This window comes from Callospermophilus lateralis, chromosome 2 (assembly GCF_048772815.1).
Source record: "Callospermophilus lateralis isolate mCalLat2 chromosome 2, mCalLat2.hap1, whole genome shotgun sequence".
NCBI classification, from domain to species: domain Eukaryota; kingdom Metazoa; phylum Chordata; class Mammalia; order Rodentia; family Sciuridae; genus Callospermophilus; species Callospermophilus lateralis.
The window spans coordinates 12,057,678-12,075,143 of NC_135306.1; the positions used below are offsets into that span (position 1 = coordinate 12,057,678).

At 38.6% G+C, this 17,466-nt stretch overlaps 3 protein-coding genes across 3 annotated transcripts; all 3 read right to left on the reverse strand.

The window, feature by feature from the left end:
• Positions 1-784: 784 nt before the first annotated feature.
• Positions 785-1,808, reverse strand: LOC143385327 (olfactory receptor 1J21-like). Its single transcript, XM_077107911.1, has 2 exons — positions 1,793-1,808; positions 785-1,695 (listed from the first exon to the last, which is right to left on the reverse strand). Exons 1-2 carry the CDS (start codon positions 1,806-1,808, stop codon positions 785-787), a joined length of 927 nt encoding a protein of 308 aa, XP_076964026.1.
• A 3,427-nt stretch (positions 1,809-5,235) lies between these two features.
• On the reverse strand, positions 5,236-6,174 carry LOC143385335 (olfactory receptor 1J21-like). Its single transcript, XM_076840779.2, has one exon. It carries the CDS (start codon positions 6,172-6,174, stop codon positions 5,236-5,238), a length of 939 nt encoding a protein of 312 aa, XP_076696894.1.
• Positions 6,175-16,300: 10,126 nt separating this feature from the next.
• Positions 16,301-17,239, reverse strand: LOC143390721 (olfactory receptor 1J21-like). The gene has a single exon (XM_076843133.2). The coding sequence runs from the start codon at positions 17,237-17,239 to the stop codon at positions 16,301-16,303; it is 939 nt and encodes a 312-aa protein (XP_076699248.2).
• Between the last annotated feature and the right edge of the window lie 227 nt (positions 17,240-17,466).

Here is a 17,466-nt window from a genome sequence, read left to right on the forward strand (position 1 = left end):
GCAAATTGGTGCCGTCAATATAGAAAGCAGTACGGAGATTTCTTGGAAAGTTGGGTATGGAACCACCATTTGACCCAGCTATCTCTCTCCTCAATCTATACCCAAAGGACTTAAAAACAGCATACTACAGGGACACAGCCACATCAATGTTTATAGCAGCACAATTCACAATAGCTATACTGTGGAACCAACCTAAATGCCCTTCAGTAGATGAATGGATTAAAAAAATGTGGCATGTATACACAATGGAATATTACTCAACAATAAAAGAGAATAAAATCATGGCATTTGCAGGTAAATGGATAGATTTAGAGAAGATAATGCCAAGTGAAGTTAGCCAATCCCCAAAAACCAAATACTGAATAAATAAAATGTTTTCTGTGATATAAGGAGGCTGATTCATAATGGGGTAGGAAGGGGGAGCATGGGAGGAATAGATGAACTCTAGATAGGGCAGAGGGGTGGATGGGGAAAGGAGGGAGTATTGGGTTAGAAATGATGGTGAAATGTGATGGTCATTATTATCCACAGTACATGTCTGAAGACACGAATTGGTGTGAATATAATTTGTATACAACCAGAGATATGAAAAATTGTGCTGTATATGTGTAATAAGAATTGTAACGCATTCTGCTGTCATTATATAAATATTTTTTTTAAAAAATGAAACATACCTGAATAAAGAGTGCCACATCAAAATTCACAAAGAAACAGCAATTCAGAGAGAAAAGCATGCATGTTCAGGATTGAGAAGGTCCACTATCTATAATAGCAAACATGCCCATTATGCTGAAAATGGTCCTTTACTGAGGACATTTCTGAGAGCTCCTTTCATATCCCAACTCCTCAGACTGTAGATGAAGGGATTCAGCATGGGGGTGACCACACTGTACAATACAGATCCAATGACATCCTTGTCTTTAGTGTTAATGGATGGGGGGACAAAGTAGAGTCCAATAATTGCTCCATAGTACAGAGAAACCACAGAGAGGTGGGAGCCACATGTGGACAAGGCTTTGCAGATGCCCTTGATGGAGGGTCTTCTCAGGATGGTGGCCCCAATGTGGCCATAAGAGACCAGAATGCATATGAATGGCAGGGTAATGTCTATTGATCCTGCAGCAAAACTAGCTAACTCATTTATAGTGATGTCTGAGCTGGACAGCTTGAGTAAGGCAGAGAGGTCACAGAAGAAATGGTGGAGAGTGTTGCCTCTAAGGAAAGAGAGACAGGCTAGGAGGAGGGTGGGCACAAGGGCACTGACAGAGGATAAGACCCAGGATACAAGGACTATCAGGAAACAGAGGCTCTGTCTCATCATTCTGGTGTAGTGCAGGGGGTGGCAGATGGCCACATACCTGTCATAGGCCACTGAGGTGAGTAGAAAGAGGCCAAGACTCCCAAATAATAAAAAGAAATATGCCTGGGAGAGGCACCCAGCATAGGAGATGGACTGAGTCTGCGTCAGCATGTTCATGAGCATCTTTGGAGCCGTGACTGAGGAGAAAGAGATGTCGGTGAGGGCCAAGTGGCTGAGGAAGAAGTACATGGGGGTGTGCAGGCGAGAGTCCAGCCTGATGAGCAGGAGGATGAGCAGGTTCCCCAGCACCGTGGTCAGGTACATGCCCAGGAACAGGGTATAGTACATGCCTTGCTGCTCTGGCTGGATGGGGAGACCATTTGGCAATATTAATTCTACCAATCCAACAATATGGGATGTCTTTCCATCATTAGGGTATAGTACAGCTATTGATTTATGAATATTGATCTTATACTCTGATATCTTACTTACCAGCTCTAGAAGTCATCTAGTAGAGTTTTGGGGTCTTCTAGCTATGATTCAGTCAGCAAACAGAGTTAGTTTAATTTTTTTTCCAATTTATATCCCTTTGATTCCTTTCTCTTGTCTAATTGCTCTAGCTAGAGTTTCAAGAACTATAATGAATAGGAATGGTGAGAGTAGACATATATAAAAACTCAGTTTTGATGGTTTTATACCCAGGAGTAGAAAGGTAGAGTTATAGTGAATACATTGTTTAGTTTTTAATCATCCTGCATATTATGACTTACCATAAACCCACAATTTTAAAAGCAAATAGAGTGGTAATGAATACTTAAAAATGGAGGTAAGTTTTCTGGATCATATAGATGTGTACCTGTTAAGAAACAACTTATACTTCTACAAAAAATAAAAAGTGATACATTTAGTATTGCACAGAAGTAGACAAATGATAATCTAAATAATGTTAAATATTTGATTATTTTTGGAGAAAACATTGAAATGCAATTTCAACCTCAAATAGCATTAAAATGATGAACATTATATATTTCAATGACTAAAGGCAAAATTTTGAAATTTTACTTAAAACAAAGCATCTTGCCATTAGATACATAAGACAAGGCAATTCTTTAATTTTTGAAATTCATGTATAGGTTAAATCATAGTATAAGGCATATGGACTATTAGTCAATGCCAGTATAAAATTCTATCAAGGATGGAAATATACATTTCCTATAATAACTGGGTCTTGTTGAATTATTAACAAACATGTGCTACTGACATTCTATTATTCTAACTCCTGATGACATAGTTCAGTTTCTCATCACTTGGCCTAATTTAATCAGGTGCATGCCTTTCTCTCAAAGTATTTAATTGACTTCTACTTGTTAAAGTGACAAATTTCCCCTGACTACCAATAATCATATTGCACATATAAGCTGTTAGTCACAAGGTGTGCATGTATGTGTGTGTTTGTGTGTTTTGAATTAGTATTGATATGAAATTGTGCTGGAGAGGATTACCCTGGAGTGATCCTACTGTTTATAAAAATGCAAGGAGTTTTGTATAACTATTTTGTATAAGAGTTTAGTAGTGATAATTAAATTGGATACATACTTGCCCTGCAACCCAGTAATCCTTTGGGGTATACCATTTACAGAATACTTTGCATATACACGTTAGATGCGTGTGCCACAATGTTTGTAGCACTATTGCTTGTGAGAAAAATGTCAAAAACTAAAAATAAAAGATAGCCACTGAAAATTGAGAGGATAAGTGGGTTATAGTCTTATATTGAAATATAAAAATAAATATATGATTTTCACAAGGACAATAGTAATCACAAAAGCACAAAACTGAATAAATGCAGTATTGCTTCATTTACATGCAGTTCTGGAAAAAACAAAATTGAAGAATCAATGCAGAATTCTAACAATTCTAATGAAAAGTGGTAGAATATTGAAAATGGTAAAGATACTGGGTTCCTTCAGGAGAAAAGAAGAGACACTTGAGGAGGGACCAAAGGTGACTCAACAGTATTGTATGTTTTCCATCTTTTAAGCCTAGAGATTGTTTAATGAAGGTTTCTTTTTACAATATTCTCTAAGCTGGGGGTGGTGGTGCATGCCTGTAATCCCAGCAACTCAGGATGCTGAGACAGAAGGATCTCAAGTTCATAGCCAGTCTCAGGAATTTCACAAGACCCTGTCAAAAAAAAGCAGGGGATGTGGTTCAGTGGTAAGCACCCCTGGGTTCAAACCCCAGTACCAAAAAAAAAATATTATTTAAAATTATTTAAATTTAAAATAAATGTATTATTTGTTATTATTATTTAAATAATATCACATTTATGAACACACACATATGTAGGCACAATATAACACCATATATATGCATATATGTATTTAATCTGTATGTATGTTTAATACATATAGATTTTGTTTGTATGTTATTTCAATTTATTTATAAATATTTAAACAAATTTCTAGTAAAATGGATAAAAATATTGTTTAGGTTGGAAAAACATACAAGTAGCTTATAGGCCCTAGGATCTGACCTTGCACACAGTAATTTGAGTTTCACTGGTGTCAGATAATGCTAGCCTAGTGACACATGGTTAGCTACTAGATCTCTCTTAAATATGAATTTCTTCCTTTATCCAATACTAGAATTAAAAGAAATAATAAACACACAAATATCTTTTACCATAATCAACTTATAAAATATAATTTTTGCCTGGAGCAAAGGAGTTTCTCAATGACTGAAGATAAAATTTCACTATTTCAGATGGAAACACAGGTTACTACATTCATGTAGTTGGGTAGTTTTATAACAAAATATAGTTGGATTAAACTGTGCTGAAGTCCCAATTGAACTCATTTCAGGTGGCCTAGTCTTCCTAATGTCCTGCTTGGCCACATCTGGAGAGGCTGAATCCCCCATATCAGGAGGGACTGATCACCCACTTGGCATACCACCACCTGGAATCCCCTTTGAAACATCTCTACCCTCACTGCTGGGCCTCACACACACTTATCTTGCTAGGGCAGAGAATACACTAATCAAGTTTCTGCTCACTGCTCGGGTCCTGTGCCCATTCTATCTGGACCATTGTGTTGGCCTTTTGCAGAAAGTTGTCTCATTTCAGCTTATCAGCAGACTTGCTCACTTTAGGGAAAAAGTGCCATGTGCCTAATTGTCCTTACTCTGACACAACTAAAAAGTCTAGAAAAAAATGGATAAGGAGTTACAAAGGTGAGAGGAGAAGGAGGGAGAAGGATTTGAAAGGTTAATCAGTGGGAACTATATTATACTTAGGAGAAAAAAATACTGGTGTTCTGTTGCACAGTAGGTGGCTATAGAGAATGATAAAATACTACATATTTCAAAAATGGTAGAGAAAGAATTTATTGTACATTGTATACATGTGTGAAAACATCACATAGTAACCAGTAAATAGGTACCATACTCATGTGCCAATTAAAAAATAAAATTTCAAAGGATTAAAGTAAAGATACTAAAACAAAAATATCACTATATTTCTAATCAAGTTTTCTCACAAAAATAAATTCATGAGTAACTGAAAATTAAATGCAAAAATGAAATCATGAGTGAATCATAAGAAGTACCCTTGAAATCTTGAGAAATGAAAAAAATCTTCCTTAGGAAATTCTGTAAATAATCCAATTTTTTAAAAGTTGAAAATTTCTGACTACAATAAAATGTAAGCTGTTTTTAGGACAAGAATACTATATGAAAAGAAAAAATGTGCAGGTAGGTTTATAAAAACCTTTCCCAAGAGTCTCAAGATTCAGATGACAATTAGAAAAATTACATGTATATTGAAACACAGACTGTGAAGAAGAGTGCCACACTGAGACTGAATGACAGAGGAAAGGATGCATCTGTGGGGTTGAGAAGTTTTCAGACCCAGTTAAGAAGGAAGACAAAGCCCATCATCCTGAAAATGTTCCTCTCCTGAGGATGTTTCTCAGAGCTCCTTTCATATCCCGATTCCTCAGACTGTAGATGAAGGGATTCAGCATGGGGGTGACCAGAGTGTACAACACAGACACAATGACATCTTTGTCTTTATTGCTATTGGATGAGGGGACAAAGTAGAGTCCAATAATGGCTCCATAGTACAGAGAAACCACAGAGAGGTGGGAGCCACATGTGGACAAGGCTTTGCAGATGCCCTTGATGGAGGGTCTTCTCAGGATGGTGGCCCCAATGTGGCCATAAGAGACCAGAACGCACATGAATGGCAGAGTGATGACCATTGACCCTACAATGAAGATAACTAGCTCATTAATGGTGGTGTCTGAGCTAGACAGCTTCACTAAGGCAGAGAGGTCACAGAAGAAGTGGTGAATGGTGTTGTCTCCACAGAAGGACAGACGGGCTAGGAGGAGGGTGTGAACAAGGGCACCAGCAAAGGACAAGACCCAGGACCCAATTACTAGCAGGAAACAGAGGTTCTGACTCATGATGGTGGTGTAGTGGAGAGGGTGGCAGATGGCCACATACCTGTCATAGGCCATTGAGGTCAGAAGGAAGCTGTCGAGATCTGCAAAAAATAAGAAAAAATATACCTGGGAAATGCACCCAGCATAGGAGATGGACTGAGTCTGCGTCAGCATGTTCATGAGCATCTTTGGAGCCGTGACTGAGGAGAAAGAGATGTCAGTGAGGGCCAAGTGGCTGAGGAAGAAGTACATGGGGGTGTGCAGGCGAGAGTCCAGCCTGATGAGCAGGAGGATGAGCAGGTTCCCCAGCACCGTGGTCAGGTACATGCCCAGGAACAGGGCGTAGTAGATGCCTTGCTGCTCTGGCTGGATGGGGAGCCCCAGGAGGAGGAACTCGGACACACTGCTCTGATTATGCCTCCTCATGCTCTTCCTCTCTTTTGCTGTTCGTTAAAGACATAGAAATGGGAAAGAATAAGAAGTCCTTGTGACTATTATGGAACAAAAACATGGTTTTGAACTACTCAATGTGTTCATCTTAACCTATCTTGAGCTTTTTTTCTACTCTAAGGGATAAGAACAAAAGTCACTATTTGTCCCCTTAGTACCAACTCAACATCTCTGGAGAAAACAAGGAATGTTGGAATGATCATCAGAACACACCAGGATCAAACCTGAAGAGTCTGAGAGCCCACTATGAAGAATTTGAGTTTAAGGAATTACCTAAAAGAGCATGTCAGGAACTAGTTAATCAACATTTTGTAGATGACCTCTAATACTCTGTTGGCCTCTCTTAAACTTGTTGGCTCTGCAAAATGCTTTTGCTAATGCCTTATTTCCACAGATTGTATCAAGATGACAGAACCAAGTCAATAGCTTCAAGATATCAGGATCTGGAGACTTCAGAGCAGGTTGAAGCGAGGGCCTTAGTCCATAACTCTACTGAATAATAAAAAATCAGGTCATATACCTTATATAAGTTCATCAGTTCTTCCTTTAATAATATTCTTCCCCACTTCACATTTTCAATTTTCCACTACTCTTCCTAAAGGAGTTTTCATGGAATGTCGGGGAAAGGTTTTTTTTTCTTTCAGATTTTATTCTTGAGTATTTCCTTCAATCAAACTAAATCCTTCTTTTTCAAGACCTTAAAACATCAGGAAATACTTGACTTTTCTATTCACTTCCTGGATCTGCCAAAGGAGAAGTTCTTCGGTCCTGTCTGACATTATCAAATAATACCTTCAGCTGCAAGCCTTGGGCTGTTCTTCCATTTCTCTGTAGGAGACATGAAATACAGTGAAACAGGTGGAGTTTCTAAGGGGTTCAAATTTCTACTGTGACAAGCAGAGTACTTATCAGTTCGGAGTGAAACAAGATTGATATACTGATAAACATTTGCTGGGAAATTGGTATGAGATCAATTCTATAACCCAAGGAGAGGACCCAGGGGGTATCCTGCCATCCCTTGCTCAAAATTAAAGAAAAAAACAGATATAATTGCTTCATTGCCTTTTGTCCCTTGGGGGACAAACTACTAGTTCAGGCAGCCATAAGAGAGTTCATCCTTAGAGGAATGGTGATAACAACCAACAGGCAGCTGTTAGGAACTTGGTAGCTAACAAAACTTTTCACCTGCTCAGCTGACCTTGGGGAAAATGTGATGCAGAGTCTATAATATACCAACCTGGAGGTTGAATGTGATACCCAAAGTTTCTTGCTTCTAACCCCATTCTATGTCAAGAATACCAAAAACTCTCACCTTCTGAAAATAAAGAATTAGGGTAGTTATATGTCATCATCTTCATGGGATGTGGGAACAGAATAGTGTCTATAAATCTCATTCAGCTGCCCCAAAGCAATAGAGTTAGTATTCTATTGATATAAGTTTCTCACAATACCATTAAAAAAATGTTCAATGTATGGTGTCCACCCAACCCCTTACAAAACTGACCTAAATCCATTCCATACATTTCCAGCTCCATTTCCTCAATTCATCTCCCTCTGGTTAGAATGTCAATCATCAAGAATACAAATAATAAATTCTGGCAAGAATGTGGAGAAAAGAGTACAATCATGCATTGTTGGTGGGACTGCAAATTTGGGCAAGCACTTTGAAAAGCAGTATGCAGATTCCTCAGAAGACTAATGGAGTCATCTATTCCACTCCTCAGTGATTCCCTGTTGACCGTGCTCCAATTGTCCTGCTGGATTTCTTAGAATTCAAAGGTTGATGATACTTGCTTTTCAAATCAGGAGACCTCTTTAGCAATTTCCTCTTTCCTGCCTGCAGGGAGTTTAAAAAAAAAAAAAAGTTTATGGGCTGGAGATGTGGCTCAGTGTTAGAACACTTGCCCAGCCTGTGCAGTATGTTTGGTACAATCAGCCACACACACACATACACACACACACACACACACACACACAGAGAGAGAGAGAGAGAGAGAGAGAGAGAGAGAGAGAGGGAGAGAGAGAGAGAGAGAGAGAGAGAGAGAGGGAGAGAGAGAGAGATTTCTTAACTGGTTAAAAAGTATGACAAAAAGATCTCTTTGATTTGACAAATGATATTACTATTTCCTGAGGTACCAGAGAAGACCTTCATCTATATCCTCTTCTACATCAAGTTTCTCTCACCTTTCTCAATCCTATTCAAATCTTGACCCCTAGAACAGCTAACATAGTAATAGTAATATATACCCAAATTTGAAGATATGAAAAATTGAAAAAAGATAACATTAACAGACTTCATAGAAAAGAACCAAATGAGCTAAAAACCACATTAACAAGTGGTCACTAGGCATGGTGGAACATGCCTATAATCCCAGTGACTCAGTGACTTGGGAGGTTGAGACAGGAGGATTGCAAGTTCAAGGTCAGCCTCAGCAATTTAGTGAGACCCTCAGCAACTTAGTGAACCCTGTCTCAAAATAAAAAAAAAATAAAAAAGGCTGGCTCAGTGGTTGAATGTCCCTGGATTAGATCCCCAGTATCTCCACCCAAAAGTGGTCAACTTCAATAATAATCAAAGGAAGACAAATTAAAACTTTAATAAGGTTCAATATAAAATCAAAGTATTGGAAAAATTAAGTTTGAGGGTGTTCTTTGCTGACAAAAGTTTGTATAGCTAGAAATCTTAATCACTTCAAAAAATATGCCATTATTATTGTTAATAATGCGCATAATTGTATACCACAAATTCGATGTTAGACTTAATACTCCAAAGGTGTCTTGCACATGTCCAACTGGAGATGGAAATTACTATATTCAGCATACAGAGATCCTACAGTTTAGATGAAAATCTTCACCACTAGTGCCTTAGATAAGGCATTTATTTTCAAGATATACAAAGAACTCAAAAAACTTAACACCAAAAATAATAACCCAATCAATAAATGGGCAAAGAAACTGAACAAGCACTTCACAGAAGAAATACAAATGGTCAAAATATATGAAAAAAATGTTCAACATCTCTAGCAATCAGAGAAATGTAAATTAAAGCTACATTGAGATTCCATCTTACTCCAGTCAGAATGGCAGTTAATAAGTGTTGGTGTGGGTGTGGGGGAAAAGGCACACTCATATATTATTGGTGGGGCTGCAAATTGGTGCAACCATTCCACTCTGGAAATCAGTATGAAGAATCCTTAGAAAACTGGGAATGAAACCACCATTTGATCCAGCTATTCCAATCTTCAGTCTATACTCAAGGACTTAAAATCATCATACTACAGTAACGCAGCCATACCAATGTTCATAGCAGCTCAAAAAACGAGACTACACAATATAACAAAGCACAGAACAAAAAAAATGTATATGCATTTTTATGAATTGAAGTTCTGTGTTAGAATTTATCTGTTGAAGGTTTGACACAAACAGACAGTGGTTATACTGGGAGACAAGTTCACCAATGAGTTAATATAAAATGAAATCCATTCTTCTACTGACAGACACCTTGGTCACCTCAATAACTTGGCTATTCTGAATTGTTATATTTTAAACACACACACACACACACACACACACACACACACACACACATTTGCAACAATATACTCAGATGCTAATAAGCCAGTCCATCAATTTTGGCAAATACATATCACTAGCTAAAGCACTGCCATCACTCTAGTGAGTTCCTCTGAGCCCTTTCCAGCACAATATGGCCCAGGAGAGACCCCTAATCTTTCTGGTTAACAGTCCGTTAATGAATTTCTGGAGGTGTCTATTTCTGGCACAGAAGCTAGAATTTTCACTGAGGCTGCCTCCAGCTCCATAGCTAGTGCTAGTCCTGAGGCTGGGTGTGGTTCTGTCTTGAAACAAGTTGGCTTCAATTTGAGGTGGCAGCCTCGCTGTCAATCATGAATCTGGATCTGGATCAGGATCTCTCTAGGGAGCTGGTGGCTGAAAGGATAGCTGTGGTGCTGCCTGGAACTGCTGAAGAAGCTGGTTACAGAGCTGGCACTGGAGGTTTGCCTGCGTTTTGGAGAGCCTGCTATAAACAACTCCACCTCCAGGTGGCCTTACCAGACACAGTCATCCCAAATGACTGGGCTGAGGCTGTGCTTTACTCCTGGTCTAACACTAGACCCTGGAGCCTCCTCCAAGTGTGGCCTGTCCCGTCCTCTCCTTACGTGCTCACCTGTATCACTCCCAGTCTTCCTCACCCTCTGGCTTTAATGTGCTCCAGCTGGGCCAGGAGATGGTGGAAGTGGCGACCTGAGTCCAATCCAGACAGACTGATCTATATGTAGGCCACCACCTACTGTAGGCCAATAAAGTTCAGGGACTCATAGACAGAGGGCCCAAAGGGGAAAGACAGCAAGGGAGATAATGAGAGCTTGGAGTCAGAGGCCTGGTATTTTCTTCCATACGCTCATCTGTGACACCTCCCCTGGGTGGGGTGCTCTCCATCCTTTTCCCGGGCTTCCAGAAGCTCTTCACCCACCTCACCCCCCCCCCACCATTCTGATCCCCAGACACTGGTAGGCCTGGGCACTGGGCCTGGGCTGGCAAAGTGTCTCCATTGGAGGGAACCTTTGATAAATAGCTAAGCAATTTTTCCCTTTATCTGTAGGCTTGACAGAGAATTCCTGTCTCTTCTTATTCCTTCTTCACTGGAATATATACACCCTAAAAACACAGCAGGGTTGAATCTGCTTTCTGGTGTACAGGTTTGCAGGAGGGCCCCATGAACCCTGTAGGGATGAAGCAACACGTGGAATCTGCTCTTGTGCCAAGTGTTCACAAGGTCTGAGTGGGACATCGAACTGCAGTTTTGATAAACGTACTACTCTATTCCTTGGGTGTCTTGAATGGGCCTCATTTTCCCATTGCCACTATTCTAGCAAAGGGCAAAGACAGGGCCTACTCGAGCCACACATGCCGCTGAGCGCATAGGGCTGACGTTCCAGGTAGATTCACAAGAAACTTGTTCACTACAACTTCTGGGGTCTGGGTGAGTTTGGAGACTGCTACACCACTGAGTTCAGCAAATCTGGACTTTGAAAAAATTGCTTCCCTTGGGTTATTTGTTGGTCCTCTATTCTGTCCTGTTGGTCAATGTGTCTGATTTTTTTTTTTGTCATTGTTTTTGTTTGTTTGTTTTTATCAGTTCACACTGTGGTGGTTACAATTTCTTTGTAGTGTGTTTCCAAGTCACGTATTATGATTCCTCTACTTTGCCCTCTTTTCTGCCAGCTTTCTTTGACTATTGGGTGATTATGAGAGTCCATAAAATCTTAGGAAAGTATTTTTCTATTTCTGTGAAGATTACAATTCGTATTTTGATAGGAATTTCACTGACCTTGCTAATTGCTTTGGGTAGAATGGTCATTTTTCACAATATTAACTCTTCCAATCCATGCACATGTCGTACTTCTATTCCTGTGTCTGCGTCAGAGTTTTTAATATTTCATTATAGAGATCATTTGCTCCCATTTAGTTTTGTTTCTGGCTATTTTGTTTGTTCACTCCTGGGAATGGAATCTTTTGTGATTTTTTTTTCCTCACAAATTGTGTTGTTGCTATACAACAAGCACTTTTTGTTTTAATTTTGTTTCCTGCAACCTCGTGGAATTTGTTCATTAGTCTAAAAGTTTTAAATAGAGCTCTAAGGTTTTTTATGTGTAAGATTTTGTTGTCTGTAAACAGACAATTGGGACTCCTCCTTTCTGCTTTGGATGCCCTTTTTGTTCTAAGACTTCGAATACTTTATCGAATAGAAACAAATATAGGCAGCTTTGTCCTCCTCCTGATTGTAGAGACAGTGATTTCAGCATTTCCCATTCCAAATGACTTCAGCTGTGTGTTTGTCATATATAGCCCTGGATTATATACAATCTTTTTTTTCTTTCTTTCTTTTTTTTTTTTCTGATGGGTTTTTTTTGTCTGTTTGTTTGTCTTGTTGGTTCGTTAGTGGTTTTTGACTAATGCACAGAAACAGGTATCCAAAATTAGGGTGCTGTAAGGAATAAACTTTCTGCCTATACCTATTCTTTCATTCTACCTATTCCTTCCTCCCCTTCCTTTACACCAAACCCTTAGTAAACACTGATTGTTCTATTATCTCTATGGTTTTACATTTTCTAGGACATCATGCAGTTGAGATCACACACTGTGTAGACTTTTCAGACTGGCTTATTAGTATAATAATTTGTATTAAAAGTTAGCACTGATTGCAATTCTGACCAGAGTGAGATGGAATCTCACTGTAACTTTTATTTATATTTCCCTGATTGTTAAAAACATTGAACATATTTCTTTTCATATATTTGTTAGACATTTATATATCCACTTTTGAGAAATGTCTGTTTAGTTTTTTTGCCCACTTATTAATTGGGGGGATTGGATATAAGAATTTTTAGGTTTTTTAAATATATATATTCTGGATATTAATTTCCTGTTGGAGGAACAGCTCACAAAGATCTTGAATTCCATAGTCTTTCTCTCCATGCTCTTCATTGCTTCCTTTACTATATGGAAACTTTTTATTTTGATGCCACCCCCTTTCTGGTATTATTTCTTGAGCTTTAGGGGTCTTGTAAGGAATCGGTGTCTGTTAAGCCTATGTTTTCTTCTAGCAGTTTCGAAGTGTTTGCTCTAATTCTTAGGTCTTTGATTCACTTTGAGATGACTTGTACAGGATGAAAGACAGGGATCTAGTTTCATGCTTATACATACAGATTTCCAGTTTTCCCAGCACCATTGGTTAAAAAATCCCATTTTTTATCCAACCTATGTTTTTGGCTTCTTTATCAGATATCAGATGATTTTATCTATGTGTATTTGTCTCTGTGTTTTCTATTCTATTCCATTGTTCTTCACATCTGTCTTAACACCAATATCATGCTGTTTTTGGTACTCTAGTAAATGCTGGTAGGGATATGGGGGGAAAGATACACTCACAATGTTGGTGGGACTGAAAATTAGCACAACTATTCTGGAAAGAAGTATGGAGATTCCCCCAGAAATACAGAAATAGAACTGCTATATGGCCCAGCTATCCCATTCATTGGTATTTATCCAGAACTAAAATTACCATTTATAGTGATGCATGCACACCAATGTTTACAGCAGCACAATTTACTTCAGTCAAACTATGGATGGATTAAGAAAATGTGGTATATATAAGTAATGCAGTTTACTCAGCCATAAAGAAGAATAAAATTATGACATTTTCTGGTAAAATCATGGGTGAAAATGGAGAAAACTATACTAAATGGAATAAGCTTGGCTCAAAAAGTTCAGGGTTCAATGTATTCTCTTATATGTGGAAAAATTAGATCAAACTAAGGGAGGGGGAGCTGAGTGGGGAATCCCATGTAAACAGAAGGGAAGTTAGTGAAGCAAAGGCAGAGGGTATAGAGGGAGGAATGAGGAATGGGAAAAGGAGGGTTGGTGGAATGAAATTGATCAAGTTATGCTATATACATACACTAACACACCACAGTGAATTTCACCTTTATACATGTCATATGTCATATATAATCTATATGTATATATACATATAGCACTAATTTAAAAACTATAAATTAAAAAAAGGAAGACTAGTAGAGGAAGGGAAACAGGGAGAGGGACGAGGGGAGAGAAAGGGGAAGCACTGGGGAGTGCAGTGGAGCCAATTATATTCCATGCTTGTGTGATTATGTCAAATGAACCCAATATTGAGTATAAATATAACCCATGAATAAAAACATAATTAAATAAATTAACAGTGATAATATTTCTCACATATAAAATTTACAAACTCTCTCTGATATATGCATGGACTAGAATGTTCGTAGTAGCATTGCTTATAATAGCAAAATACTGAAAGCCAAAACAAAAAAAAAAAAGGTCATGAAAACAGAGCAGATAAGTTTATTATAGTTTCACAGTGGAAGATGAAAATATAGAGAAGAAATTCACAAAGGCCAGAGGAAACAAAAGCCAAATGTAGCAGAAGACACATAGTCATTCCTTTATATGCTCAACCAGAGCAGACAAAAATTTATGGATCATTGCAGAAGTCTTAAAATTCTAAGAGAAATAAGTGAATATTGAAAACAGTGGAACTACTAGGTACCTCCAAGAGGAAATAAGATACAATTGAGGAAGCCAGAAGGGGCTTCAATGATATTGTTATTTTTTTTATAGTTTAAGCCTATAGATTGTTAAGTGGATATTTCTGTTAAAATTATTTAAAATGTAATCATATCTCACATATGAAGAACACATAAATGCATGCATGCACATTATGATATTGTGGATACACATACATATAGTTAAACTGGCTATTTTATGTATGTTATTATTATGTTATTTCATGTTTTCTTAAAGTAAAATTTCCAGTAAAAATGTGTAAATTATTGCTCATGTGTGAAAAAAATTCCAGAGACTAATGGGTCTCCAACAAGGTTTGGCTTCTCACACATGAATATGAAACAGCATGAATATGCTTCAGTTAAATACAGGCAGCTTCACAGTGCAAGGCTAGTTACTAAACTTCTCTTAAAACTGAATTTCCTCCTTTATACCAAATACTAGAGTTAAAGGAATACAGAAACATCTGTCAGAGTAATATAATATCAATGTAATATATATCAGAGTAGTGTGTGTGTGTGTGTATATATATATATATATATATATATATATATATATCAATATTATATCAATGGAGCTAAGTACCTTTGCCCAGAGCTGAGGCAGTTTCTCAAGGAGTAAAGATAAAACTTGGCCATTTCTAATGGAAACACAGAACACTGCATTTATGTAGTTGGATTAGGAAGTGACTGTTTCATTTTAAAATAAAATATAGTTGAATTAACCTAAAATGAAAACCTGCTTGAACTCACTTCATGTTGCCCAGACTTCCTGACCTCCTGCCCAGCCATTCTCCAGTCCACAGCCAGAGAGGCTGACCCCTTACTGAAAAGGACCCATCTCCCAGATAACATCACCACCTGAAAGGCCTTTCAAAACCCGTCACTCTCACTGCCATGCCCCACACCCACATGGTCCCATAAGGTCTGGAGGACTCAAGCCCTGGGCCCATTCTACGTAGACCATTGGCCTGGCCCTTTATGGAAAGTCATCTCCTTCAACTGGTCTGAGGTCCATTCTCTTTGAGAAAAAAGTTATGTCCCTAATTATCATTACTGTAAGAATACAAGTAAAGAAATATTTGGAAAAGTTTGAAAATTACCAACAGTTCAGGAGAATAGATAGAAGAAGAGGTGGGGAAAGTTGGCCAAAGGGTACGAAGTTAGGAGGACAAGTTCTTCTGTTCTGTTGTGCAGAATATATAATAGGAACAGTGACAATATACTATGTTGACAGTGAACAGTGACAATATACTATATTTTGAGAGTCTCAGAACAAAAAAAAAAAGGAAAATTGAGGAAATAAACATGTTGACCATCAATTAAGCATGACAAACAGTATACATGTACCAAAATATCAATTGTACAGCATGAATGAAATACAATTTCAATGTATAAATTAAAAGACATAAATAAGAAAAGATGAAATTACAAAGATAAAATTACATTTCTTATTAAGTGAAGAAAACCAAATTCAAAATGTCTTACAAACTTCCACACAAAAGGGAAAAATGAATTTTCCAAAAGAAAATTTTTAGTTATCTTCAGGGGAAAAAAAAGTGTTTCTAAAGGGGTGGGGGAAAGACAAAATCAGTGACTGTATGAAAATTTCAAATATCCAGAACAAGGATACATTATAAGAAGGGAAAATTTAGAAATTGAAGTTGTGCTGGTATGATTGTAAAAACATTTTCAAGATTAACAAGACAATTAAACAGAGAGGACTAAAAATTGTGTCTAGTGAACCACAGCTTTAAAAAAAAAGGGGTCATATAATATGATTCTCTAAGAAACAGGCTTGGAGAAGTAGCCAGTGGCAGAGAGCTTGCCTAGCATATGAAAGGCCCTGGGTCCAACCCATGTACCACCAATAAATAAATAAATACATAATCACTAAGAAATGGCAATTCAGAGGAAATGATACACATTTGGGACTGAGAAAATCTCATAAGCAGTAACAGGGAGGACAATTCCTATCACACTGAAAACGTTGCTCTAGTGAGGATGTTTCTCAGAGCTCCTTTGATATCCCGATTCCTCAGACTGTAGATGAAGGGATTCAGCATGGGGGTCACCAGACTGTAGAACACAGACACAATGACATCCTTGTCATTAGTATTTCCAGATGAGGGGACAAAATAGAGTCCAATAATTGCTCCATAGTACAGAGAAACCACAGAGAGGTGGGAGCCACATGTGGAGAAGGTTTTGTAGATCACCTTGATGGAGGGTCGTCTCAGGATGGTGGCCCCAATGTGGCCATAAGAGACCAGGATGCATATGAAGGGAAGGGTAATGACCACTGATCCTACAATGAGGATGACCATCTGATTGATGGTGGTGTCAGAGCTGGACAGCTTGAGTAAGGCAGAGAGGTCACAGAAGAAGTGGGGCAGAGTGTTGCTTCTAAGGAAAGAGAGACGGGCTAGGAGGAGGGTGTGCAAAAGAGCGATGACAAAGGACAAGACCCAGGACACAAGAACTAGCAGGAAACAGAGGCTCTGTCTCATCATTCTGGTGTAATGAAGAGGGTGGCAGATGGCCACATACCTGTCATAGGCCATTGAGGTCAGAAGGAAGCTGTCAAGACTTGCAAATAATAAGAAAAAGAATTCCTGACAAATGCACTCAGTGTATAAGATGGACTGAGTCTGCGTCAGCATGTTCATGAGCATCTTTGGAGCCGTGACTGAGGAGAAAGAGATGTCAGTGAAGGCCAAGTGGCTGAGGAAGAAGTACATGGGGGTGTGCAGGCGAGAGTCCAGCCTGATGAGCAGGAGGATGAGCAGGTTCCCCAGCACCGTGGTCAGGTACATGCCCAGGAACAGGGCGTAGTAGATGCCTTGCTGCTCTGGCTGGATGGGGAGCCCCAGGAGGAGGAACTCGGACACGCTGCTCTGATTGTCCCTCCTCATGCTCTTCAAGTTCTCTTTTGCTGGAGACAAAAAAGAGATGGAAATGGGAAAGAATGAAGTAATTGTGACTATTATACAATGGAAACATGGCTTTGGAATTATCATTTTAATTTGAATATATCAAGCTTTTTGCTAGATAAATGGGCTATAAGTGATGGATTTGGTGGGGGGGGGAGACATTTTTTGTCTCCCAGGAAATAACACAACATCTATGGACAAACACTGAA